The sequence below is a fragment of the Miniopterus schreibersii genome (genome assembly GCF_964146895.1).
Source record: "Miniopterus schreibersii genome assembly, chromosome: 16".
Lineage (NCBI taxonomy): Eukaryota > Metazoa > Chordata > Mammalia > Chiroptera > Miniopteridae > Miniopterus > Miniopterus schreibersii.
Window position 1 is genome coordinate 20,085,249 of NC_138116.1, and position 27,954 is coordinate 20,113,202.

Consider the following 27,954-nt stretch of genomic DNA (forward strand, 5'->3'; position numbering starts at 1 on the left):
TACTGGCCTTTTAGGCCTTGACTGCCCTTGCTGACTGCTCTAGGCACTGTCTAAAAGGGGCATCCACCCCTTCCCATCAACCTGATAACCTTTGCTGGCTCCAAATTTTGCAGTCTATTTTCAGATGTAAAATGAGAGGCAGGAGTTAATAAGAAAATGAACTTGGGTACTAACGGGTCAAGGCCGCACTCGTCTGAGTAAAACCCTTTACCACCACTGGCTTTAGGCCAGCAGCTCCCCAGTCCTTGGTTCCTTTGGAACTGTGCCCCTACTCCCAGGCCACGGTCAGCTCTGGGGAGTCGCTCAGCCCTGAGTCCTCCGGGGAGCAGGGGGGCAGAGCTGAGCAGCTGCCCAGAGCTTGGCGGGAGGAAGAGCGGGGGAGGGGAAGGTGGGGAGATCCGGCTAGAGGGGAGGCTCCACTGCCTCCTTCCTTCCTGGTTCCTGCCGCAGCTGCTGCCACTTAGCTCCATGAGGAGGGAGCGGGCAACTCGGAGACGGTGACTCAGAGGCAGAGCTGTGTGCGGGCCAAGGAGCACTGGCGTCCATGGACCCTGGGGTAAGGGGGCCACGCTGGCATCCGCTGACATTTACCAAGAGGGCTTCCTCCCACCTGAAGCAGGCGGGTCTGTTCCTCCGGAGAAGGGGACAGGAATGGAGGTGGAGACAGGGCACTCAGCCTGACTCACCTCGACCCCACACCCTCTACTGACAGAGCCTCCCCCTCCAGCTGCTGGCAGTGAGGGACCAGGATCCCACGGGCCAGGAAAAGAGCACAGGGATAGCAAACACTGGGAGAATTTGGGAACTTTCAATGGCCGAATGCAGGAGCTTTCCCCCTGGTTCAGCCTCTGGCAGCATAGGCCCTCTGCCCCGACCTCCCGGCCACCCCCGCCCCACGGTGTCCCTGTTCCCTCTGGCCTCAACTCCTCAGGTGCTTACAGGCTCCAACAGAAGATCTGAGCTGGTGTCCCAGCCTCGGGCCAACCTTGCCCCTCCAGTCCCCTCCCCCGTCTCACACACACACAGCCTCATGCATTATTGATCTCCTGGTGGAGCCAGGATGGCCAGGGCTGGAGCCAAGGGCGCCTGTGGGCACTGCTGCGGGACCTGTGCGGACCTTGGCATGTTCTTGGCCAGCTCTTCTCTGCACCCCCCTTCCCCATTGTCTATCGGCTCAGTCCCCTCCCCTCTCTGGGTGGGTGGGTGGGTGGTACTTCTCAGGAACCCCAAGCACTGGGATGATGGGAAGGGGATGGTGAGGCTTTGGGGGACACTGAGGGTCTGAGGTGAACATCCTAGGGGGGTTTGATGGGAGGAGGCACAGGGAACAATGGGGGCTGTCTCAGGCCTCAGTTTCCCAATGCAGAAAATGGGACCCCAAGCACTAGAGGATATAAGGACCAGTTGGTGGGGAGTTGGGATGAAGGGGTTGGGGGACTCTGTGGGAGTGTGATGGCAGAGGAGTCTTCCAAGCCATGGTGGCGGAGGTGCCGGGGTCTTGAAGGAAGAGGAGCTGGATTGAGATCTTGCGTGTCTAGTCTCTGAATTCCTCTGGCCTATTTTGGAGCCCCTTTCTTTACTCCTCTGCCTCACCTCTGATCACCCCCAGGAAATCCTCCAGAGAAAGCACTGAGTGTTTCCTCAGGCCCGAGAATGTGTGCTCAGGGTGGGGCTGGGTGAACTTTCCATGCTTTTCTCTGGGCACTGGCCTGCCTCTCTGAACTAGCACATCGTGGCTGCAGGAAGGTGTAGGCAGGGAGACCCAAGGAAGGTGGGGTAGGGACAGACTCAGGAGAGGCAGGACAGGTGAGCGAGAAGATGTGCTGTGTCTTAGAGGGTGCAGGAGGGGTTGGAGGTGGAGAAGGTGATAGCAGGGTCTGTGCTAATGAGATCTCTCTCTTGCTTCAAGGGCCCCCTCAGGACAAGGCGACATCCTTCCCCTTTCACCTTGCTCTGAGTCCTCAGCAGGGAGTGGTGGCCACTCCCTTCTCCATGGACTTCCAAGAGAGGGGCCCTCCCTCGCTGTCAGAGAGCACTCAATCTGCAAAGTCCAGCAGTGCCCAGCAGGTCTGAGGGCGGGAAGCAGACAGTGGGTGGGCTTTATTTAGCCCAAAAGGGCATCACCATCCACCCCCTCCCCAACTCTGTCCTGGACTGCAGGCCTCTGAGCTGTGGGAGGTGGTGGAGGAGCCTCGGGGCTGGCAAGGTGCAGGGGATATCATGCCCGAGAGGCAGGAAGGCCACCTGCTCAAGAAGAGGAAGTGGCCTCTGAAGGGCTGGCACAAGGTAGGTTGGGCAGGGCAAAGGGCAGGGCCAGATTCAGGGCAGGATGGGGATATGCTGGAGGCTGCTGGGTGGTAGTGTGTGTGTGTGTATATGTACGTTTGTGTAGAGAAGGAGAAGAAAAGTCCATGGGTATGGTTGCTCTCTCCCCACACCCTTTTCTCTTGGTCACCTGGGTCCTGTTCCTCCTGGACAACTTCACAGAGATACTTTGTGCTTGAGGACGGGATCCTTCGCTATGCAACCACACGGCAAGATGTGAGTAGGGGCCTGGCCAGGGGTAGTGGGAGGAGTCTGATCCCAAAATGCCCTGGGCAGGTGAGAGGCTTCTGGAACCCCCCAGAGCAGGGCCTGAGTCCCAGGTACGCCATTCCTGGGTGTGGGGTCTTGAGCAGGTGTCTTCCCTGGGCCTCAGCTCCCTCATTTCTAAGATAGCAGGAGTGTGACCACCCATTTGTAAGGTCACTGTCACCTTGCTAAGGGCCCTCAGGACAGTACCTGATACAAAAGTGCCCAAGAAAGGGACTTCTCCTCCTCCTTGTCCCGTTCCTGTGCTAGGAATAAGGAATGGAAGGCCTATCAGCCCGGGTGCTCTCTTCCTCAGTCTTGTGTACCTCCGAGGATGGGGATAGTTTTCCCTGCTCTGTGACTCCCTTGTGCTCAGAATGTGACTTCTGAGTTCTGTGCACAGGAGGACAACAGAGAGGCCCCTGCTGATACTGTGACTTGGTCATGAGAGTGACCCTGCTGCCTGGCCTTTGAGCCTAGAGTGGCCTCATGGATGTGATGGCTCTGTGGCCCAGGGGTCTGAAACCAGCCCCTTTTCCCCCCACCATACCTCCACCCCAGATCACCAAGGGGAAGCTCCATGGCTCCATTGATGTCCGATTGTCTGTCATGTCCATCAACAAAAAGGCCCAGCGCATTGACCTTGACACTGAAGACAACATCTACCACCTCAAGGTGACATCCCTGAGAGCCAGTTGGTATCTTGGCCCCCCAGCCTGGAAGAAGCAATGGGGCACACAGGAGGGGGGGAGAGGGGCTGAGGGTCTGTCCCTGAGTGACAAGAAGGGAGCTCCCATCGTGTCCAATAGCCAATGGCAAACCACCTTTGTTGGTTGTTATATGAACAAACAGAATGAAGAGCCCAGACATGGGGAAGCTGTGCTCTACCCCCCTGCCGGGGCCTTTGCATAAGCTGGACACTAAAGGGAGAGCCTGCTTGCCTGGAGGCCAGAGCCCCGACTTCTTGCCCCTGGAAAGCAGTCCTCCTTTCATGTGTCCCTCCCCCCTCACCATCACTTCTGTAGATCAAATCCCAGGACCTGTTCCAGAGGTGGGTAGCCCAGCTGCGTGCCCACCGCCTGGCCCAGCACCTTGACATGCCCCGTGGTCCCCTGCTCAGCAACACTCACCGCAAGGTAAGATGGGCCCTGGGGCAGGAGATGTGGGGATTCGGGTGTGGACGCTTCAGGGAACAGTGAGATCCAGGGAGATGGGTACCATTCTTCCTGACCCTTGACTCGCCCCACAGGTTCCTGGTGCCCAGCTTCCCACAGCAGTTAGTGCCTCAGCTCTACCTGGGGTTGGACCTCGGGAGAAGGTGTCTTCTTGGTTGAGGGGCAGTGATGGCCTAGACCGCTGCTCTCATGGTGAGGGGCCCCTGGCACCACCCTCTGTGGGTAGGTTTAGATGGCATAGCAGTCACAAGAAGGAGAAAATGTCAAAATGCCATCTTCATCCCTGCCTCAGGGAGCCCCAGTCTGATGGAGAGACAGCCCCTGCCTCCAAGCTGATTGGATCTACTCAGGCCCTGTCCTGGGAGTCCCTGTCTTACAGAGGGTGGCGGGAAGGAGCGCAGGGAGGGGGGTTCTAGAATCGGGCTCCTGGAGTACGGGTTGTGATGTTGCCCGGGGAGAGGGGGGTGCAAACCAAGTGAGGCAGCAGAGTGAAGGTGGGGTGTGGGGACAGTGGCGACTGGGCTGCTGGCTTTCCCGGGAAACCAGTGTGAGGCCAGACTAAGGGTGGGAACTGGGAACTGCTGTGGGCCCATGATCAGGGGTGGGGGGGACAGTGTCAGGATTTCCCTGGCTGCCAGGGCACGTTGTGGAGGAGGAAGGAAAGCTGGGGCCCAGGCTTTGGGGTGCTCATCCAGTGTTGGAGGACTTCCTCATTCATTCTCCCTGCAGAGCTCTCTGAGTGTCAGGGGAAGCTCCAGGAACTGCACAGACTCCTCCAGAGCCTGGAGTCCCTGCACCGAATCCCCTCAGCCCCTGTTATCCCCACGCACCAGGTGAGGTTCAGGGAAGGATGCAGGTTCCTGCCCAGGGGCCTCTCTCCTGCTTGCTGCCTTCATCCCATCACTTCCTGGGACAGGTCCCCAGTCCCCCTTATGTCACTGCTGTTTTCAGGAGAGGCACGCATCTGCCTAGTTGCCTTTCCTCCTATCTCCACAATGCTTCGGGGTTGTCTTTCTGTCCCTTTGGAGCGGCCCCTCCCTCCTGTCTGCCAGGGTGTTGGTCTTCTTTCTCTGGGATATCGCTTATCTCTTTGCCCTCCTCTGTGGCCATCTGCCTCTCCTCCAGGCTTTGATGGTTGCTGCCTGTTTTCCCCACCCCGAGAGTGAAACTTCCCTCCCCTTGACTTGCCAGGCCTCAGTGACGACTGAGAGACCCAAGAAGGGGAAACGGACCAGCCGCATGTGGTGCACGCAGAGCTTTGCCAAGGACGACACCATTGGACGGGTGAGGTGGGGTGTGCACCCCAGTCACTGGGGTGGGATGCTCTGAAGGACACTGTCCCCTTCAACCCCTCTTCTTCCCCCACAGGTTGGTCGTCTTCATGGCTCTGTTCCCAACCTGTCTCGATACCTAGAGTCCCGGGACCACTCAGGACCTCGTGGGCTGCCACCCCCAGACTATGCCCACCTGCAGCGCAGTTTCTGGGCCCTGGCTCAAAAGGGTGAGTGTGCTGGAGGGTGGTGAGGAGCAGGGGGGAGAGGAAGAGGCATCTGATGCCCTGCCCCTGCCCTCACAGTGCACAGCTCCCTCAGCAGTGTCCTGGCTGCCCTCACCGCTGAACGGGACCAACTGAGGGATCTGCACCAGGGTTCCGAGCTGTCCAGAATGGGGGTGAGGCTTGGGGACAGGGTGGCCGGTGGGAGGGGGGACTTGAGACTGAGGACTGCAGGCCTGGAGGTGATGACAAGTCTGGGCCGGGAGAGGGTGTGGCAGGGGCAGTCTCCGCATGGCAAGGCAGGGCAGGCTTCATCCTTCTGGCACCCTTTCCCCTCACCCTCTCCCTGCAGGTCTCCGAGGCCTCGGCTGGCCCAAGGCGCCTCCATTCACTGTCCATCTCCTCGGACACGACAGCCGACTCCTTTAGCTCCCTCAACCCTGAGGAGGTAGGAGCCAGGGTGGGCTGTGGGGACCATTTCTCCTGGGCCTTCTGTCCTAGCAGGAGTGAAGGCATGTTTGGTTTTCAGACCCGAAACAGCCCAGAAATTCTAGCTCTAGGCCCTTTCATGTAACATTGGCAGCAGCCACCTCTTGGTCATTACTTTACAGTGTACAGAATGCTTTCACTTAATTCAGAGGCCTGTGAGGCAGTGATTCCTACCCTCAAGTTCATAGATGAGGAACCTGAGACTCAAAGATTCCCATTGGTGGGCCCAGGCTCTCACACTTGTGGACCAGCTGAGCTGGGAGTTAGGAGTTCTGAGAAAAGACTCCAGGGCCCTCCATGGGTTTGAATTTGGCTCCACTACATGCCAGCTTTGTGACCCTGAGCCTCAGTGTTGTAATCTGCAAAGTGGGGGCAATAAGTACACCTACCTCCTAGGGTAAGCTTCAGGACTGATTGAGTTAATACACGCAGAGGGCGTGGAGCTGGGCTTAGAGTCGGTGCCCAGGAAGTGTAAGCAGTTATTGTGGAACTTCCCCGCTGGTGTTCATTCCACTGCGCTCGCCCCCGTGTGCTTCTTCTGCTCGGCAGGTTTCACACTCAGTCCTGGTTGTGCTTCCCTCTCAAGGGAGCTGCCAGGCTAGGGGAGCCCTGCCTGACTCTTCCAGCTTGGCTTGACATCCGTCCTGCTCCCACAGCAAGAAGCTCTGTACATGAAGGGGCGAGAGCTGACCCCGCAGCTGTCTCAGAGCAGCGTGCTGTCCCTCGCGGACTCCCACACAGAGTTCTTCGATGCCTGTGAGGTTCTTCTCTCCGCCAGCTCTTCTGAGAATGAGGTGAGGGAGGCGGGAAGCTGGCAGTAAAAGGAGGGGATCCTGTGAATATAGGGGTGGGATCCAGAGACTAGAACCTACAGATTCCCAAATCCTTTCTAACCTCCTCAGCTGCTATCTTTAGGAATACATAGAACCCTGCTGGATTTGAGGGGTCCTGGTCATAAACTTCAGCTTGGGACCCTTGTCCAGTTTGATGTGCTTTATCCCCATTGGGTTCTCCTGAAATTGCTGTCTCAGCTCCACCCCAGCCATTTTCCTGTGACCCCATTTCACACCTAGTGCTTCCTTGCTCCCTGCCCCCCTCAATCTTAGTAATCCCAGCTTCCCTTTGTGTCTTGCCAAGTCCCTAACCCCAGTCATAGGGCCAGGCCCTCCCTCTCCCAAGGTGGCAGGTGATGCCAGGCCTTCCAGGGCAGTGTCTTAGGGCTCAGACCTCCCCAAATATATTCTCTTCCCCTTCCCACCAAAGGGCTAGCTGGGCAGAGTCTTGCCAGGCCCTGGGCATTGCCCAGCTGCCCGGGGGAGGCCCAGTCTGCCCGGCCTGTCATCTGTCCCGGCCCAGGGCTCAGAGGAGGAGGAGTCATGCACCAGTGAAATCACCACCAGCCTGTCTGAAGAGGTGCTGGACCTCAGGGGAGCTGAGCGCTATCAGAAAGGTGCCAGCCAGGTGCTGGGGCAGGGAGGGGCTGGAGGTGGTGGAGAAATGGTGGTGTCCATAGCCCTGGCCCCTTGGAGAGGCAGTCCTTTGTGGTGACTGGTGGCTGTGGGTGCTGACTCTAGAGGTGACCCCAGGAGGTGAGGAAGGCTAAACTGTGAGCTCTGGAATGTTCCAGGAGTGGCTCCAGAGGTGAGACAGGCTCTGGCCTGGGGCAGACCTCTATTCTAGTTTTCTGAAAAGGGTCAGGTAGGGCCTGTAGAGAGGAAAAAGATGCCACTTTGCCACTTTTTAGCAGTGTGGCTTTGGACATGTAATTTTATTTGTTGGAAACAGTTTCCTCATCTATGAAATGGACTGAGTAATCTATATCCTGACATCAGTTTGTGTTTATGAAAGAAACAGAAGGCAAGGGTGGGGACTCAGAAAGGGCTTCTGGGATACAGGGTTTCCCTGCTGCCCACCTAAATCCCCTGGGAGCCTGTCAAGAATTAGATCCCCAGCCACCCTCCCCCACAGTGAGTTGAAACTGGGACTTGGGGTGGGAGGCAGCCGGGCCTTGGGCCAGGCCTGATGTATCTGGACCCCAGAGAGTGACATGGCTGGGGTGGGCTCCAGGGGTGTGTGTTCCAGGGAGAGCCCCAGGGCCACCCCGTCGTCGCTGCCTGCCGGCAGCTAGTGGGCCTGGGGCTGACGTGAGCCTGTGGAACATACTGCGTAACAACATCGGCAAGGACCTGTCAAAGGTGTCGATGCCTGTGCAGCTCAATGAGCCACTCAACACTCTGCAGCGGCTCTGTGAGGAGCTTGAGTACAGCAGCCTCCTGGACCAGGCCAGCCACATCGCCGACCCCTGCGAGCGCATGGTACAGGCCCCCACCCACCCTTGGCCCAGTCAGGCTGCCTCTTCCTCCCGCGGGCCCCTGCCTCCCAGAAAATCCTGGCTGGGCTTTTCCCTTGCTGCCCAAGTCCTCCAGTCCTTGCTTGCAGTGGGATGGTGTCTCCTGCTCTGATCCCCGCCACTCCCGGTGGCATTCTCCCGCCCTTCCTCCTGCAGGTGTACATCGCAGCCTTCGCCGTCTCCGCCTACTCCTCCACGTACCACCGAGCAGGCTGCAAGCCCTTCAACCCTGTCCTGGGGGAGACCTATGAGTGTGAGCGGCCTGACCGAGGCTTCCGCTTCATCAGTGAGCAGGTGCGGGCCCCAGAAGAAGGGGGCTGGCCTCGTGGGTGGTGGGGGCAGGGAAGCACCTAAGCGTCAGAGGTGCCAGGTGCCAGGGCTTGGGAGAGAGCATGGAGCCCTTAGCTTGGTGCCAGGCGCTGGGCCACATGATGGAGGTACAGAGGGCTCTACTCGAAGGAGCTCTGCGCTTAGTGTGGGAGGTGGACTTGAAACAAGGAGTTACTGTGCCACATTCTAGAGCTGGGATCATGGGAGAGCACAGGAGGTTATTCAGCTCCCCTTGGGAAGGCACGCTCTAGGGGGTGATCTTGAGCTAAGTCTTGAAGGATGAATTGGAGTTTGCCAAGAGTAAAAGGGGTGGTTAGAATGGGATGTTCAGACAGTATAAAGGAACAGGGAGAGCATGATCGGAAGGAGTTACAGACAGGGCTGGAAGACAAAGCAGGGCCAGCCCCCAGGGAGCCCTGTAGGTGGTGAAGGTAAGGAGGGGTTTGTTGTTTTTAAATCCTGAAGGCTATGGGGAGTCATTGCAGGGTTTTAAGCAGTAGAGTGACATACGTAGAATTACGCTTTATAAAGAACACTCAGGCAGTGGCATGTGGTCACAGAAGGCCATTAGGGGGCCATTTCAGTCATTTCTCTAAGAGCTGATGAGGACCTGCGCTTAGGCTATGGCAGCTGATTGGGTGGATGGGGGATTCAAGAGTTATTTATGTATTGCCTTCGACAGGACTCAGTGGTCAACAGAATGTTCTTACAAGAAAGGAATAGGGGGGCGACTGATGAGAGGGAGAAGTCTGTGGTGGCCTGGAATTCCGAATTTGGGGATTTGGTGGGTGTGTAGTGTTGCCAGTTAGCAAGATGGAATGTATGTGAGGAAGGTAACTGAAGTAGAGAGACTCCTGGTCCATGGGGGCTTGACTTCCAAGAGGAGACGTCCAGCAGGCGCTGGGCATGTGGGCTTGGAGCTCCTCGGAAAGCACTGGGTGGGGGTGGCTAACAGATCAGGAAGTCACCACTTAGATGGCAGGTGAAGTCACTCCTCCCAGAAAGGGCCTGGGGAGGAGTGTGGGCTCGGGAGGTGGAAGAGCTCTGAGGTAAAGGGGAAGGGGGGGGGCGGGCCACTGGACTTGGAGGAGGGTTGTCATTAGCATCCTGATAAGGGAGATTTCAGACAAAGGCTGGGGGCCGAGGCTGGATTACAGTGAGTGTAAAGTGGAAGTAAAAAAAGATCTCTGGCCGGTTTTGCTCAGTGGTTAGGGTATTGGCCCACAGACTGAAGGGTCCCAGGTTCGATTCTGGGCACATACCTCAGTTGTGGGCTCAATGCCCGGCCCTGGTCAGGGCGCGGGTAGGAGGGAGCCAATCAATGTGTCTCTCTCGCCAATGTCTCTCTCTCTCTCCTCCCCCTTCCACTCTCTCTGAAAAACAATGGAAAAAATATCCTCAAATGAGGATTTTAAAAACTAGAGAGAGAGAAATGCAGAGTATTTCCAAAAAATTTTATTATGGGAGAAAAGAGGAGGAAAAGAGGGTAGCAGCCAGAGGGGGAGATAAAGGGTTGAGGCAATTTTTTTGTTGTTGTTTAGATTTTAAATGTTTTTGAAAACCTGGTGATGAGTTCACACAGTCCAGTAGTATACACAGTAGAAAGTGACCCCCACCGGCACCTCCGAGGGGCAGCAGCTGCCAGTGTTGTTTTCTGCATGTGTGAGCAGAGATGTGCCCTACTAGAAAGGAAAGGTTTATTCTTTCTTCAAGGTAGAAGAAATAGGAGATATTTCTATTTGGAGAGAAAGAGATATATAGAGGGAAAGACTGTGGTGCAGCAAGAGGGGCCTTGGGAGGAGTGAGGGGCCTGCAGGAAAGAGTGGGAGGCAGCTTGGAGGAGGAGAGGGGCCCTGGCCTGGCAGTGGGTCAGGGTGGAAGCCCATAAATTGGTGGAAGGAGTTGCTGGCTTCATTCTCCCTCTGATTATGGGGGTGAGTGTGGTTTGAAGGGGATGGCTTGGGTGTAGACAGGCTCTCCGGGGATTGTGGGTGATGCTGAGGTCCCAGGAACTACAGGAGTTCAAGGTTCCAGATGTGGAGCCGTTCCCAGGAGCACAAGGTCAGGGTTTTCCAAGGGTGTTATGTCGAGGCTGCAGGGTGATAGAAGCCTTGGAGAGAAGAAGGTGAGGGAAGGGGTTCCTCATGGGAGGGTTGGCTGTCAGGCAGGGCACAGTGGAGTCCCCACCTGTCACTAGAGAACTTTATAGGCTTCAGCAGGGGTTCTGAATGGCACCATAGACAGGGGTGGCAAGGATGGCTCTGGAGGGGAGTGAGTGAGAACTTAGGGGCCTCATGGACAAAGAGAAAATGATGGAATTTGGGTGGTAGACAAGGATTACAGGGACAGGAGACCTGGAACTAACTGATCTTCTGGTTCATAGGGGAATTGGGGGTGGGGGTAAGGGACTTTCGGGGGCCTCAAGGGCAGCCTCAAGAGAACCTCCTTGCTCACCAAGGTCTCCCACCACCCCCCCATCTCGGCGTGCCATGCAGAGTCTGAGAACTTCATTTTCTGGCAAGGTGAGGAACGGGGGGCATGGTGGGGTGGACCTGGGGGTGAAGGGCAGATGGGCGAGGGGCTGGGACACTCTGGTCTTATCACTGCTGTCCCTCTCCCTCCCCAACCCAACTCCAGACATGAAGTGGAAGAACAAGTTCTGGGGAAAATCCCTGGAGATTGTGCCCGTGGGGACAGTTAATGTCAGCCTGCCTAGGTGAGTGTTCTTACGAGCTCAGCAGCCAGGCCCAGTCCATAGGCCACCCTCCTCCAGGCTAGGAAGGGGAGGTGGGAGGGACAGGATAGAAAGGTCTGGCCTGAAGCTGCTTAGGATTGGGATGGTGTCTGTACATGTCCCCCCTCTATTTGCAGCAGTTTACAATAGAGAAAGATGATACATCTAAGCTTGGTAGAGCTGGGAGGGCTCATTGAGGTCATCTGAAGCAGTGGCTTTCACACTTTTTTGACTGTGACTCACAGCAAGAAATGCATTTGAGATTTCAGGCTAACATGCACTCCCCCCCCAACACACCCTTGAACTGATCTCAGAACTGGTCACCAACCACATTTGAAACATCCTTAGACAGCTCACTTTACAGGTGGGGACCACAGCCAGGGCAGAGGGGCTTACCCAACATGGTCCAGGAGTTACCCAGAGGCCAGTGTCAGGGGTGGGGGGAGCGTGGGCTTCAGGGCCAGAAGTCCTGGCTGGGAGTCCTGGTTCTGCCACTTACTAGTTCAGCAAATGGCAAAAAAAAAACAAAACTTGGTGCCTCAGAAGCTCAAGTTCACTCTTCTATAACATGAGTACTGTAATGAGTAACACTGATGGAAGGAGGGCAAACAGGGTAGTAGAACAGAGCCACCACCGTCCCTGCATCCAAGGGCACAGCCCCTGTCCGTGTTCTCATCTCCATGACTTAGGCACTCAGGAGCTTTATTAATGAATGCAGATGTGTTAGTTGAATATTTTCTGGGAAGGCTGCTGTGCTTTGTAAAGAAGTCACCCTTCACAGCAGAGCCAGAGCCCGGACCCCAGGGTTTCCTCCACAGACCCACATGACCTGCTACAAAGCAACAGGGGCTCGCGGCTCAGGGTGGGCTTGTTCCCCAGGGCCAGCCAGCTGCCCTCCCATGCTCTGTCTCCCTCAGGTTTGGGGACCACTTTGAGTGGAACAAGGTGACGTCCTGCATTCACAACATTCTGAGTGGCCAGCGCTGGATTGAGCACTATGGGGAGGTCCTCATCCGGAACACAAAGGACAGCTCCTGTCACTGCAAGATCACCTTCTGCAAGGTGGGCACATGCCCCTGACCCTGCCCGGCCACCCCCAGCAGCTCATGCTAGGGGAAGGGGAGGGGACGTCTCCCTAAGCCACCTGCCCCCACCCCAGGCCAAGTACTGGAGCTCCAACATCCATGAGGTGCAGGGTGCCGTGTTCAGTCGGAGCGGCCGTGTCCTCCACCGACTCTTCGGGAAGTGGAACGAGGGATTGTACCGGGGATCCCTGCCTGGTGGTCAGTGCATCTGGAAACCCAGTAAGTGGGGTGATCGGGGAGGGCTAGGCAGGGTGAGGGAAGATATGGAAGTCCACCTGCCCCAGCCCTTGCCTTCTCCCCAGACTCAATGCCCCCAGACCATGAGCGAAACTTCGGCTTCACTCAGTTTGCCTTGGAGCTGAATGAGCTAACGGCAGAGCTGAAGCGGTCACTGCCTTCCACAGACACTCGGCTCCGGCCAGACCAGAGGTCAGTGCCGGGTAGGCTTTGCCCTAGAACCACCAGCCTCCTCCCTCCCCCACATGGGCTTCCAAATAGAGCTGCGACTGTGTCCTTCCTTCCCTCAGTTGCCTCAGGGAGATGGGGCCTGTTTGGGGGCTGAGCCAGGCAGGAGACAGAGGCCTCGGATTTGGGGGCCCCTGAGGGGACAGTTCCGCTGATGGCTGTCTGGATTCTCAGGTACCTGGAGGAAGGGAACATACAGGCTGCCGAGGCCCAGAAGAGAAGGATCGAGCAGCTTCAGCGAGACCGGCGCAAAGTGATGGAGGAGAACAACATTGTCCACCAGGCTCGCTTCTTCAGGTCCTGCGCCCTCGCCCTGGTCTCTGCCGCTGAGGCTTCCCTGTGCTCCGGCCCCTTCCTGCTTTGAAAGGGGCTGGCATTGGGAGGCAGCATCTCCAACTGGCCTTCATTCTGGATGTTCACTCTTCTCATTTCATGGCTCTCTTCCCCCAGGCGGCAGACAGATGGCAGCGGAAAGGAGTGGTGGGTGACTAACAACACGTACTGGCGGCTGCGGGCCGAGCCAGGCTACGGGAACCTGGACGGGGCTGTGCTCTGGTAGCCCTGGCTCCAGGGGCAGGAGGCTCCGGCTCCTCCCTCCTGCCTCCACTCCCACCACGGACCCACGGACGAGGCCAGGCTCCCCCACTCACTGCCCTGGAGACCAGAGAGACAGCCCTGGCTCTGGCCCTCTCCCCTCTGCTGGCCAGAGGGGCTACATCTCAGCCCATCGCCCACCCCATGTTTGGGGTAAAAACAGGATTTGTGCTTCCCTAGTCTCATTGCCCCCGTAACCGGCATGTAAGACCCTTCTTGCTCTGTCACCCCCTTTCTTCCCTGTTGGGGTACTTGGGGGAGGCTCCAGGCTCTCCAGGATCTGCTCCCCATTTTAGTGCCTTCATAGGACACAGGGGACCCCTGGATGCTCCCCAGGCTTTCTGAGCCCAGGGCTCTGGCCCCAGCTGTGTGGTTGGGGTGAGTGAAGGAGAGGAGACGACCTTTTCTTCCACCCCATCCCACCCCTCTCCAGCATCTCTTGGTGCCCTGGTCCAGCGGGGCTCCCTTTGCTTGGTCCCTGGCAATCTCTCATCCTCCTGGATCCCTGTCCCCCGAACTGCAAAACACCTGTGGCTTACAGCTCCTTCAGCCCTGGTCCCAAGTGGTTTCCTTCAGGATCCTCCCAGAGCAGCCAAGGCTTCTCCAAGAAGCAGGAGTAGACTGAGCAGGCAGGACGCCTGGCCTCAGAGCCACCGGGAGTGAGTGTGTGTGAGAGTGTGAGTGTGTGTGTGTGTGCCTGTGTACTGCTTGCAGGCGAGCAGGGTTCCTCATGCGGCCCCGACCTGGGTGTCCGCCGCTGCTGCTGCTCATTTTCACAGTCTGCCTCTGACTAAGGAGAATTGCTAACATTCCAAGCTCCAATAAAGACTGTCCCAAACTTTGGCCTGTGACCATTTACTTAAACACATGTGTTCAAGCTCAGCAAAGGCCCACAGCTACCCTCTTTTCTGGGCTAAAAAACTGATGTCATCTCCCTCCCTTAATCCTCACATCCTGTCAATACTACCTCAAGTGTCCCTCAGCTCTGGCCCTTCTAGAAACTGTACCCAGCCTAGGCTGGGCCCAGCCTCAGTCTGCTCCCTTTCCTGCTCTATTGCAGTAGCTTTGGAGCCCCCAGGCACTTCCATTGTAATGCTGGCTTTCAGGGTGAGATTTTAAGAGAAAAATTGCACCTTGTGCCTGCTTCAAATATCTCCATTGCTTCTGAGTGCCTAGAGGAAAAATCCAAACTCAGGCAGAAAACAGTGTGGTCCCTGTCGCCCTCTGGCAGAGTGTTGACCCCCACACCCAGCATCCTCGGTCAGGGCTGTGCCTCCACCTCCACCGCCAGATTAGTGAGTGTTCAAGGACAGGTAGGAGGGAGGGAAGAGACTAGAAGGGACTGGAGAACAGGCCAAGCTGCAGTTCCTCTCACTCCCCTACCACCTAGGCTGAGCCCAGCTGTTATTTCAAAACTGTGTGATCTTGCTTAAGTGCCTTATCTCTCTGTTCAGACACTTTGTTCCTTCATTTGACTTTTTTGTATCTTAGAGGAGGCCATATGGAGTGGCCCAAGCTCTTGAATTCTTTAGTTGTCTCAGCCCAAGCCCACCCCACTGCAGCAGGCCCCAGGCCTGCCCTAGTTTAATGGATGTCTCAAGAGCAAGTTGTGCTTCCTCTGGGGTTTGGCAAGAACAGAGGGGACCCATGAGCTAAGGTAGCCCTTCCAAGCCTAGCCCTTTTCTTCCCCCTCCCCCAACCCTGGGGGGGGGGCATTTCCACAGTTTCCGGAGAGTGTGAAGTTAAAACAAACACACTTGCCCTGACACCACATACCAGAAAACCTGAACCCATCGCAGCAAAGCCAGAGCCTGCACACATTCAGGACTTTTTTAAAAAAAAACCAAGGTGCACTACCCTCCCCCCACCCTTTCCACTCAGAGCAACACAGCCTGACCCGCCAGCCTGTGTTCAACTTCCACATAGTTTAAGAATTAGTTTCAAATAGAACAAATTGCACAGTTATTTTTCAAACAGAGACGGAAAACTAGCAACACCTCTGCCCACAAGAACCAAGCCCTCTGTGGCTTGTGCCATCGAGACAGACAATCTCCTCCCAGCCTGGGCACCAACTCAACAGGAAGGGAAATGGTCAGATTGCTTTGCTCTTGCTGGGGCGCAGCAGTTGAGGGCTTTCCTGCTGGAGGACCGTTGTCTTCTTAGAAACCCCCTCATTTGGTCAGGGTGGGTCATTGCTGACGTGCTCAGGCCAAACTGTGCTCTGTGGACAGAGTGAGAAGGGCCCAAAGCAGCTGTGGTTGGGTGGTAGCCACCTCCCAGCCACTGGGAGACCAGCTGTGGGTGTGGTGCTCAAGTCTAGTCTGAGGCAGGAATGGTGGGCCCTATTCTTGAGCCTATCTCAGTCCAGTCCAATGGCACACAGGAGGACTCCTCGCCAGTGCACCTTGGGGCAGCCCAGTGCAGACCTGGACCCTCAGTTTTGGGTGGAGAATACGACAGGCCTAGGGCAAAGGGGAGGAACGTGGGCTGAATGGCCTCACATCTTGGGAAAGGTAGGAGATGGGACAGATCAGTTTGTAAAGCTGGGGACGTACTTCCCCAGATGAGCAAAGAAGGTCAGACCTTGAAGAGCAGGGGAGCCTGGCCAGCGTGGCTCAGCGGTTGAGCATCTACCTAGGAACCAGGAGATTGAGGTTCAATTCCCAGTCAGGGCACATGCCCGGGTTGCGGGCTCCATCCCCAGTCAGGGGCGTGCAGGAGGCAGCCAATCAATGACTCTCTCATCACTGATGTATCTCCCTCTCTCTCCCTCTCCCTCTCCCTCTCCCTCTCCCTCTCCCTCTCCCTCTCCCTCTCCCTCTCCCTCTCCCTCTCCCTCTCCCTCTCCCTCTCCCTCTCCCTCTCCCTCCCCCCTCCCCCTCTCCCTTCCTTTCTCTGAAGTCAATAAAGATATATATATAAAAAAAAAAAGAGCAGGGGAAACCCCTGGGCCCAACAGTGGTGGCAGAGGGAGTGGGAGGCAGGCAAGAGGGGGCAGTTCTCACCTCACCTACTATGGGCCCTCCAACCCCAACCGCTCCATCCAGAAAGAGAAAATGTGTGTGTGTATTTTAAAATTTAGCTAGTGAACAGCTGGTGGAGATGCCTAGGTTGCAAGGGGCAAAAAGGCTGGAAATACTTATTACCCCCAATCCCCTGAGTCTTCTGGAGAGTGGTTTTGGAGGTGTATTTGTAATAAACCAGAGAGGGGAAGAGTGCTGAACCAGGCAGGGAGCTGGGTGTCAAAGATCAGTACAGTGGGACATCAGTTGAGCGTTGAAAGTGGGTTTTATTCAGTGACTACTGATGGAGGGGGAGGCTGGCATTTAAAGGGAAGAGGGAGTGGGGAGGGGTCGAGCACGGCTCCAGCAGACTCAGAGGTGAAAATGGTCAGTGTGAATGCCATTAGGCGGGGAACCTGCTGGCTGGCTTCATGATGTCGGGATTCTGTCTTCCCATGGAGATGGGAAACAGGCCCTAGCCTTCCTGGTTTGTAGGAGATACCTGTGTACCTCAAAGGGACAGAGGAAGGAGTCACAACTGTAGGCCCCCCCTTTTTTTAATCCTTACCTGAGGATATTTTTTCCATTACTTTTCAGAGAGGGTGGAAGGGAGGGAGGGAGAGAGAGAGAAAGAGAGACATCGATGTGAGAGAGACACATCGATTGGTTGCCTCCCACATATGCTCTGACCAGGGCTGAGCCTCGAATCTAATTGGGGACCTTTTAGTCCACAGGCCAATGTCCTAACCACTGAGCCAAACTGGCAAGGGCTTGTAGGCCTTTTTTAGTAAATATCTTAAGAAAGGAAAGTCAGGGGCCTACCATCAGCATTTGGCTAGAACAGACAGTAAACTCTTCTGGCAGCATCAGGCTTTCTGAGGCAGGCATGGTAACGGAGACTGGGGTCACCCTAGGGACTCAGCCTCAGGCTGCAGGAGGCCATGCTGGAGTTTGGTGCAGGGGGTGGGTGGAGTCATTATGTACTGGGTTCTGCAGTTCTCACAGGGCATTTCATGTCCCCTCCCTGAGGTCAGGGTAGGGACCTGGCCCTGTGAAGCTGGAGAGGGTGTTCAGGGCAAAAGGAGGCTGACAGGCCAGCACCTGCCTCCCTATTCCGCTCGGGCATGTGGCCGAGGTGGAAGCGCGTGGGGTTCCCACCAGCACTGCTTTCGGAGGAGAGCAGTGGGGGCAGTGGCGGAGGCAGTCAGGGGTTCCTGTGTTTCCAACTGATGCCTGCTAAGGATGCAAAGGTCTTAACATGTGACCTCAGGTCCACTGGCTTTGGTCAGTCCCTGGACTGTCTTATTCTACTCCCAGTTCTCTCGAGGCACCTTAAAGGTCCTGGGGTATGTCACCTGGTCTGTCCCGACTCTTCAGGGAATACTCAGGGGCCCTGTGGCTGGATCATTAGCTTAATGATGTCTCCTTCCTGGAAAGGACCCATTGAACAGGTGACTTCCCCCCTTAGACACCCTCTGGTTCCAGCATGGGCAGAAAAGGAGGTGGGCTTAGCAACCCCCCCCTACGACCCATTTCTGCACCCCTTAGGTGGTTATGGAGGGCAGAATTCGACGTCAGCAAGCCCCTTGCAGGCTGCTCTGGGCCAAGTCTTGCTCAGCTAATCACCTATTCCTGGTGCAGACACTTAACCAGACCACCTGGCCTAACAGGTTCAGGAACTGGTCCACCCTTTTTATTTTTTTAAGTTTGTTGTAGTTTTTTAAAGATTTTTTAAATTGATTTTTCAAGAGAGAGGAAGGGAGAGGAAGAGAGAGAGAAACATGGATGTGAGAGCAGGACATGACCAGCTGCTTCCTGCATGCCTATGGGGGATGGAGCCTGCCACCTGGGCAAGTGCCCTGACCAGGAATCAAACCAGCAAACTTTCAGGGCCCAGGGCGAGGCTCAACCAACTGAACCACACTGGCCAGGGCTCCGCCCTTATTCTTGCCACACTCTCATCCTCTCCTCACCTGTCCCCTAAGGGCCAATGCAGAGAGGGGTCACTGAGAGCTCTTGAGGTCCCCAACAGACCAGAGTCAGCTCATCGTGGGGCTCTGGGGCAGGGCGCCCCCAGGAAGTGGGGGAGCTTGGCGCTGGGAGCAGGGGTTCTAGAGTGCTACCCATGTCTCATTAACAACGTCATTACAAAATCCCCAGGGTACTGACAGATGTTTCCAGGCCCTAATGTATATGGAGGGGGTGGTTTCATATGAATTAGGCCAACAGTTGGGGACTCAGGCATTGGTCAAGGGGGGGCAGCACCCTTCATCTTTCCGGTCCCCCTCGCCGTCAATCCCTGAGACAGAACACAGCGTCCCCAAGCCAGTTAGCCGGCTGGCTCTCTGCCCCAGTTACGGAGCCTGGGGCTACAGGAAGTTCCTGCCCCGCCGACCTCAGACGCCCAGAGGAACCTGGCTAAAGGGGCCAGAAAGTTCTGGAAGCGCAGGAATCCCGACTGGCAGAGAGAAAGGCAGAGGGCGCAGAAATGGGCCCCTGCCGGAGGCGTCCCCTTCAGCGCGGGCTCTGGCGCCGACACCGGCGGCCCCGGCCGCGAGGTGCGGGCTTCGCGGGCGCCTCCGGGGCAGAGCCGCCGCCGGCTGCGCGGCTCGGGTGCAGCGGGCGGCGCGGCCGCGGGGCGGAGCCCGAGGACCAGGGACGGCGGCGCGCGGGCCTCGGCGGCGGCAGGGTCAGCTCGCGGGCTCCCGACCGCCTCCCCGGGCCGCGCGGGACGGTCAGCAGCCGGCGGGAAACCGCGCTGCGACGCGAGAGGGAGGCTCCGGGACCCAGGTGCCCCGGGCGGGCCAAGGGGGTTGCCGGGGTCCCCGCGCACGCGAATGCGGGTCCCTCCTCCAACATGGGCACCTACGGTCCTCCACCTGCAGAGGGGGAGCCCCAACCCTGGGCCGCCACTCACGACGGCCTCGCCCCCTCCATCTCAGGGGGTGTGGGGGGTGTCCCGGGATGAACGCCTGGGAAAGGATGTCCCAACCGAAGGGAGATGCGGCAGCATAGTCCCGAAGTGCGACAAGGGGTGGGCACAAGAGGTGAGGAGGCAGGGTGCCCAGAGGCGGGCTAATTTGGTGACCCAGCTCCCTTTCTCGGTTGTCAGTTTCTCCTTGCAGGTCTTTAAAACGACAACATAACACAAGTTTTTGGTTTTTTATCTGACACTCCTTCACCCCTGTTAAAAACAAGGCATTGTTGATTTTGGAAAATTAGAAAATAACAGACAAACATGATTTTTAAAGTATGCATAATATCCCACTGGAGGAGGTTGAGATTTATAACCTTTTAAATACACCATAACACAGCAATAAAAACCCTTGAAGCAGTGTCTACATCTGATTTCCTTAGGCTAAATGACTAAACATGAAATTATTAGATGTAATGCCGTGGGTGTCAAGCCTGGCTGCACAGCTATTGCTCTGAGAAGTTTTACAAAGCGCGTGGCCCCAGAGGTCCAGTCATTACCAACCGCACCGCTCACTTCCACCCTTCCAGCCCAGCGCGCTCACTCAGACATCGCCTCTGCCATACTTGATAACCACTGTTATTTCTTCAATATTAATCAAATAATCATTTTCTTTTTTTTCTTCTCTAGTGGATTTTTGCCATTTATATTCTGAGAAAATGGCCCATTTAATCTTCATTTCCAAGTATATCAGTATGTAGTTATATGTGTTCACTTATAATTATTTTCATTAACCCAGTAACATATCCCCTTCTTAATTCTCAAAATTTATTTTTGTCTGAAGGCTGAAATTAAAAAGACTGGTAACATAAAGTGTTGGAAAGGGTATACATCAGTAGGTCTCTCACACATGGCCGGTGGGAGTGTAAATTGGTACAACCACTTGGGAAAGTGTCAACATCTACTAAAGCTAAAATTAATATACCCTCCGGCCAGCAATTCACTCCTAGCCCTACCCCCAACAGAAATGAATGCGTGTGGTCCCCAAGGGACATATACAAGAGTATTTTCACATTCATTATCCATCACCACCAAACATACTAGATACCTCCCAAAAGTCCATCAAGAGGAGAATGGGTAAATAAATTGTATGTTTATACAATGGATACCAAAACAATAGAGCAATGGAAAGAGAAAATACTGCTACTTACAACATGAATGGATATCACAGACATGAGACTGAGCAAAAGAAGACCTACCACATAATGAATGGCATCATTTACAGAAAGTTCTATGGTGATGGAAAACCAATTGGTGGTGACCTTTATGGAGAGGGTATTGGCTGAGAGAAGTTCCAATGGAGTCTTTTGGGGTGCTGGCTATGTTCTAAATTCACAAAGCTATACATCTAAGACTTGGGCATTGACTGTGTATAATTATATTTCAATATAAATGAAAAAGAAAAACAGTACTTCTGTGGTGTAGTATTTTCCCCAAATGTAAATTTCCTCTCTTGTGAGGGCATTTCCTTCTTTTTGTTTCATATTTATTAATAGCTAGCATTTGGTTATTTTTTAAAGTTCCTTATTTCTCACCCCGGCCCCGTAGCTCAGTTGGTTAGAACATTACTCCAGTATGCCTCGGTTTCAGGTTCGGTCCCTGGTCAGGCACATACAAGAATCAACCTATGAATGCATGAATGAGTGGAACAGCAAATCAGTGTCTCTCTCTCCCCCTCTCTCCCTTCCTCTCTCTCTCAAATCAATAAAAAAATATTAATAATTTGTTATTTCTACAGTAAGCATAATTAAATAACATATGTGCTGTTTGCCCAGAAAGGCTGGCTTTTCCTAGGGGTTTCTCAGTCATTACTTGAGGATTGTTATGAACCTTCTCTATAATTAAGTTTTTAACATGCAAATAATAATTTTATTATATTATTTTTAATTGTGGTAAAATACATATAACATCAAATTTACCATTTTAACCACTTTTTTGTTAACCATTTTAAGTGTACAGTTGTATATTTCTGCAAGCATCAGCACCATCCATCTCCAGAACTCTTTTTGTCTTCCCAAACTAATATTCTGTACCCACTGAACAGTAAGTCCCCATCCCTTGGCAACTACCATTCTTTCTGTCTCTATGAATTTGACTACTCTACGTCCCTTATATAAATGGAATCAAACATACTTGACAAAATTTTGAAGAGTTCAGTTGTTCCCTAAAATATGATGTGAATGTTACATGGGGGAGAAATTATGTTTCCAGACTAGAAAATCATATTGTCAACAGTGAAAGAAATAAAAATATTTTCTTATATATTTTTATAAAGCTGCAGAACACTTGAGATGACCCTGATCTGTCCAGGGTGCTGACAACTCACAAACCATCCTGCCAAACAGGTTGGAAATATTTTATGCCAATTATGAAATTACCTACGATGGCTTTATGATTTCCAGTCTCAAGGAGAAGTGTGGGTCCAGATTCTCCCCCTCCCCCATCTTGGAGAAGATTAAATCAGAGACACCCAATAGACTAGAATCCCAAGGAGCCTTGAAAAGAGTTACAAAGCCTAGAAGGAAGCACAACTAAATAATACCTTGGCTAAGAGTATATGAACATTGGATTGAAATTTTTTAAACAAAGAATTACAGCTATAAACTCACAACTCAAGATAATGGTAAACTCTGGGGGAAGACCAAGGGAGCTGACTAGGGAAAGAGAACACAGATAGATGCAAAATTATTGGTATTATTTTGGGTCTTAATTTGTGTTTGATTTGTTTATTTTTAACATTACATTTTAAATCCTAGGTATATGCCACATATATTTTTATATGCACCAAAAATGCATTATAAAAGATAATAAAGATTAATAATGTTTCTTAAAGGAATCTTGAAAAGAGTTAAGCCTAGGGATATGTTTACCTGGTGCTGGAAGAACTGGGCCACCCAAAGAAATGTAAGGTTGAACATCTCCCACATTTTTGTTACTCTTGAAAACATGTAAATTGTTAAATGTACTACACTTTTATTTTGAAAACAACACTATATAAAATAATATAGACTAGTTTAGAAATACTGCTTTGTCACTCTCCCATTTTATGAAACTATTAGATCCAAAATGCTCCTTTGGTATCTTATCCTTGTTTTCATTACTGGAGCTAAGCACTTCCATCTGAGCTCCTGGAGAAGAAGTGATTTCTATGTCATGTGTGATTATGCCCCTGGAAATTTTATCCCAAGATACCCGTTTGCTATTCATGACCATAATGTAACCACCTATTGTATAAACTTTTCATTTTTATTGTGAAAATATAAAACAGATGATGTAGAGAGGACATACAATGAATGAACAATTATTAAAGTTCTTGTGAATGTATGCTTTCGTTTGTCTGAGACGAGTGCCAGGAGTGTAACTGCTGAGTTCCTATGTTGGTTGCAACGTCCAGATGATTTTGCATGTGCAGATTACATATGAATATATATTTTAAAACACGTATTCTATAAACATCTTTCTGCAACTTCCTTTTTTTTCTTTTGTGGTTGGTTTTCTTTTTTTGAACCTAATAGTATACCAAGATATACTACATATCCATGTAGTCATTTACATATGACTACATCATTCATCTTAACAGATTCATAATCTGTTCCATTGCATTGATTTCCAGAAACTGTGGTCTGCACTGAACAAGACCCTCAGGAGTTGCCATTGTCATCCCTCCCAAGGGCATGACCATTGCCTACTCCCACACTGAGATACCCTGAGGTGTGCTCTCCAGCTTGTTACTTTTTCCCCTTGTTACTTATCAGCGATTAGACACAACTATAAGGACACTAAGTTCTTGGCCCTCTACTTTTTAGTTACCCCATGTCTTTCTCTTTTTTCAATTCATTATTCTTTCTTCCTGAGCACGTCTTCAAATTATTGAAGGGAGAGTCTATGGGTGTTGAAGTCTCTTAGGGTTTACACATCCAAAAACCTCTTTCCTTCGCCCCCATACTTGAATGTTAGTTTGGATACATTTAGGATTTCAAGTCTCAAATTCTGGGCCGTGTTGGGCTCTGCAGCTCACTCCACCGTGGCTCAGGTTCCAGTTCTTTCTGGTGGTCTGGCAGGGATCTCTAGGTGGCTCCAGCACCAGTACTCCTTGGACAAAACACAGTATCATTACAATACCATTATGTCTGATCCCCTTTCCCAATTAAGGATCCTGGAGCCCCACCTCAGACACACAGACAAACCTGGCTAAACGGGACCAGAAAGTTGTGAAGGGCAGGAAGTCCCAGGCTGACAAAGATCAAGGCTGAGGAGGTGCACATGGGACCGGCCCAGGCGACACCTTCAGCGCGCTCTGGCACCAGCGCCGCGCGAGGGCCGGGCTCGTGGGGGCAGCCAGCCCACAGGCCCTTCCAGGGCAGGGCCGCGCTGCTCCGCCCGGTGGCCGCAGGGCGGAGCCGGGGGACCAGAGACACCGGAGCGCAGGCCTGGGTGCAGCAGGAGGGCCCAGCGCGCCCCCTCCTCGGTTGCCTCTACCCTGGGCTGAGCGGAGGCCCTGAGCTCGCGGACCGGGTCACCCACCGGGGAGGAAACCCAGCTGGGACGCAGGAGGGAGGCACGGGGTCTTGGTGTTGGGGAGGGGCTCAGGTATCTCACCAGACTTCTGGTTTCTAATCCTTGTAACAGCCGACGTCTGAACCCTACTGCCTCCTTTTACAGAAGAGAGTAGAAATCAAGACGCCAGATCCCACATCAGTGTTCTTCCGGCGCCCAGAACTGCTTCGTTTTTCTCTATTGTTAGCTCCCTTGCTTTCTCACCAGAATACAAGTCCTGGTGGCAGGGCTTTGCCACCCCCAAGGCCACAGACGATGATGTCCCAGTTGTGACTCCAAGTGACAGAAGGCTTATTGAGCCTGCAGCCTGAGCCAGGCCTGGGCAGGGACGTGGTGGATAATGTGATTCAACCCAGGCTTCCAAAAGGATTTCTGGCCTGAAGGACAGGTTAGGGCATGGTCAAAGCTGGGCTGAGGGCTGAGAGGGCTTCATAGGGCACTGCCCCGATACTGGCACAGAGAGTGAGGCCCCAGCAGGCAGCAAAGCTCGTGCCCTGAAGCGTATCAGAAGCCCAGACTTGCCTGTCGGAAGGGTGCCTACCTGAGCTGACACCCGAAGCTCAGAGGGGTGGTCCCAGGCTGACCTGCCGGACATCGGTTTCTGCCCTCAGTCCCTTGACACAGCTCCTTGAGGACTGTTCTGAGTTTGATAGCCTGGGGGTCCTCTTCACTGGTGGCCTGGTGGTGCAGCCTCCCCAGGACCCTGTTACCTGATCTCATTCAAACCGTTGAGTCATCTTAAGTGACCTGTCACCTTTCTTTGCCCACACCTGCTAAGCCCTGTGGTTTTTCTCAGCTTGCTGGTTGGTGGCTGGAATTTCCTCAGTTCAGGAGGTTGGCACTAAAGAGTGTCTCTCTGCCTAAGGAAGTTGGAGGCAGCCTCTGGGCCCTCAGACCGTTATGGGAGGGTGTGAGGAAAGCAGTTCCTTCCCAGCTTCACAGAGGACAACAATTCAGTCCAACAGAGCCACTCGGGTGAGAAGTAGCCATGTCTGGGCAGGAGAGACCCTTCAGTTTGCTTGGCTTGGAAGGCCAGACCTCCAGGCAGGCTGAGGGCCTGCAAGTCTTTGTTCCAGGTCCCACCAAAGAGGCCAGACCTTCCCTTGGGAGCTGAGGGAAAGCTCGGGGACTCCCACAGCTCCCTTGGCTCACCCCAGAGACCACTCCCCACCCTCGGTGTCCTCCTTTCTGCACCCTAGACTGTGTCCTGCCAGCAGTTACTGGGTCCTTTGATGGGGCAGTGGCAACTCAGGGTGGTCCTGCGCTCCGGTGTCTCTGGTCCTCGGGTTTTGTCCTGAAGCCAACCGGGCCAGCTGCACCAGACCCCCTGGGCTGGGGGGCAAGGCTCGGCTCTCTGCTCCTGCGAAGAGGGCTGTCCTTAGGTGCACTGGCCACCTATCTTAGGGCCACCCGTGTGGGTGCCAGAGCAACTGCTGAGGATGATGCCTGGAACCGCTGCCCATTTCTATCCCCTCTATCTTCCTTTTTGCCAGCCTGGGATTCCTGTCCTTCCAGAACTTTCTGGCCCTTTTTAGCCAGGTTTCTCTGTGTGTCTGAAGTTGATGGCACAGGGAGGCTCCTTAATTGGGGAGGAGGATCAGTCACCTAAAACGAAGCTGTGTGCTGTCTCAGGGACTGATTGATGGTGAGAGGGACCACAGAGATATGGACCCCACCTTTTGAGAGGAACATTAGTTTCCACTCTCTGCTCTGTTCCTGCCCCAACTAAACTGTTAGGCAATTTTAGGAACTATTTTTAAAAATATGTTTTTACTGATTTCAAAGACAGGAAGGGAGAGGGAGAGATAGAAACATCAATGATGAGAGAGTCATTGATCGGCTGCCTCCTGCAAGCCCCCCACTGGGGATCGAGCCCGCAACCCGGGCATGTGCCCTGACCGGGAATCGAACCTCAGTCTCCTGGATCATAGGTTAATGCTCAACCACTGAGCCACACAGGTTGGGCTAGGAACTATGTTTTATTCCCACCTACAGTTGGAGGACCCCTGTCCTTCCTGCCTTCCAAGCTTGGATTCCATCTCCTGCAGGAGCCAGTCTGCCACTCACTGCCTGAGCTGGTGGCATTGTTCTCTCCTGCTTACAGATGAGGGAACTGAGGCTCAAGTAGGTGACAACAGTAGATTAAAGTGCCAGGCATAGAACCCAGGTCTCCCATAAAGTCCAGTGCTCTTTCCTCTGTCCCTGACTCCCTCTGTGTGGGCGTGCTGTGAAGTGGGAGGGGTTCAGAAGTGGTCTGCCCACCTGGGCCCCCACAGAGCTGGCTGCAGGAAAGTGGCCCTAGGCCACACTCCCTTTCCCAAATATCCAGACAATCTTCAGGGTAGCAGGTTCAAGGACAGTGCTAAAGGTTGAGAGTCTCTGGGTCTCTGAGGATGAAGAGGCAGTGTGTATTGGGGCGCACACAGCCTGAGTTTGGAGACGCTGGGCAGCACCTTCAGCCATGATTACACAGTTATGGTCTGGTTCTGATTGACCTGCTTTGGTACAGACACCCAAGTGGAAGTAAATGAAAGCAGGGAATCCCATAGGCTCTCCAATTTGGAAAAATTGGGTGCCCTCTTGTGGACACGTGAGGAATTTTACTATATCTTTTTTATTCTAGAAGAAGTTCCATGATCATTTATTTCCACCCCACCCCCACTTACTGACAATCCATTTCAGGCGTCTCCTTATTAGGGATGAAAAGTCTTCTGGGATCCCAACATTGGATTTCAACACATAAAATTCTAATATAGTCTAAATAAGCATTTACATAGCACTTGTGTACTTTACAAATATCAACTTATTTATTCCTCACAGCTACCCTATGTGGTAAGTACTATTATCATCCCTGTTGTAGAGACGAGGAAATTATGGCACAGAGAAGTTAAATGATTTGCCTAACGTCACACAGCCACTCTAGATTACAGACCCTTGGCCATGCTGCCTCTTACTGGTGTGGGAAGCTTCATACAGCAACAGAGGCACAACTAGAGGATGTGTGTACGCAACAGAGAGACTCTCCCCAGGGCCCTTCTCTCACTCTCACAAAGCTCACCCTGTACCTCTAGGGGATGAATCTGTCCTGCCACATGAATGGGAGGGTCAAGAGATTTCCAAGGACCTACTTTCTTTGACCTTATTAGTTCTTTCTAGCACTTCTGGGAGGTGGAAAGTGAGGGAGGAGGCAGGTCTACTCAAAGCTTTGGGAATCTCAGGGAGAGTCAGAGTTCTCTAAGGCAATAGGGTTGCATCACTAACTGAACCAGACACCATTGTAGACACAGGCCACTCAGGTGGCATCCACACTTCCTCCACACTCTCTACCCTCTTGACATAGAGGAGGCCCTGATGACTAATCATTAGACTTGCCTCTCTTCTGAATCCTGGAACCTGGGGGTGTGTGGGATCAGAAGAATCCCTTTCCATCATTTTACAAATAAGGAAATGAGCCTCTTTGTAAGACCCCCACTCACTCATCACATGTTCATTGACAATCTACTGTGGGTGTTGGGAGACACTGATACAGAGGTGGATAAAGAGCAGCTCTCTGCCCTTAAGCAACCTGTCTAGTAGAGGAAGGACAGATGAGTAAAACAACAATTGCAATTCAGTGGGATGGGTGTACAATGGAGGTGACTGCTGTAGGAAAGGAGGCTGGACTTTGCTTGAGTGGGGCAGAAAGGCTTTGAAGGAGGTGCCACTTGCAACTGGTCTTGGAGGGTGGATTGGCATTCATGGGGTAGGGGGAGAAAAGCATTCCAGGTTGAATCCATGCAGAGAGGCAGCAGTGGGAAACAACAGGGCAAGTGCAGGGAACTGTGAACATTTTTCTGGTTGACTGAGAGGCTGCCTGGGAAGAGGACAGGAGACTGGAGAGTTGGGGTCAGATCATAAAGGCCTCATTTGCCAGGCTACTGAGTTCAGACTTGACACCATAGTGCAAGCAAGGAATGGTGTCAACCTCCTCAAAGAGCATAGATGAGGAGGTGTCTTGCCATGCAGAGGGACTGAAGGTCAGAGAGAGGGGCACTGGAGATTGTTTAGTTTGTTAATGTTTTCATTAAACTTTTATGGAGTTCTCTATTAGTAGGAACTCAAGGCCACCAGAACTCCATCTCTGCCCACAGCTT

The 27,954-nt window shown here is 53.4% G+C and overlaps 1 protein-coding gene across 1 annotated transcript; it reads left to right on the forward strand.

Annotated features, from left to right (window-relative positions):
* The first annotated feature begins 380 nt into the window (after positions 1 to 380).
* OSBPL7 (oxysterol binding protein like 7) lies at positions 381 to 14,131 on the forward strand. The gene is made up of 23 exons (XM_081161303.1): positions 381 to 556; positions 1,910 to 2,067; positions 2,161 to 2,286; positions 2,488 to 2,541; positions 3,133 to 3,246; positions 3,597 to 3,707; positions 3,821 to 3,938; positions 4,476 to 4,579; positions 4,938 to 5,030; positions 5,115 to 5,247; positions 5,323 to 5,417; positions 5,594 to 5,689; positions 6,387 to 6,524; positions 7,087 to 7,180; positions 7,798 to 8,045; positions 8,237 to 8,374; positions 10,869 to 10,932; positions 11,048 to 11,126; positions 12,062 to 12,206; positions 12,304 to 12,448; positions 12,532 to 12,658; positions 12,869 to 12,991; positions 13,145 to 14,131. The coding sequence occupies exons 2-23, from the start codon at positions 1,993 to 1,995 to the stop codon at positions 13,251 to 13,253; spliced, it is 2,529 nt and encodes an 842-aa protein (XP_081017429.1). The 5' UTR covers positions 381 to 556; positions 1,910 to 1,992; the 3' UTR covers positions 13,254 to 14,131.
* Positions 14,132 to 27,954: the final 13,823 nt, after the last annotated feature.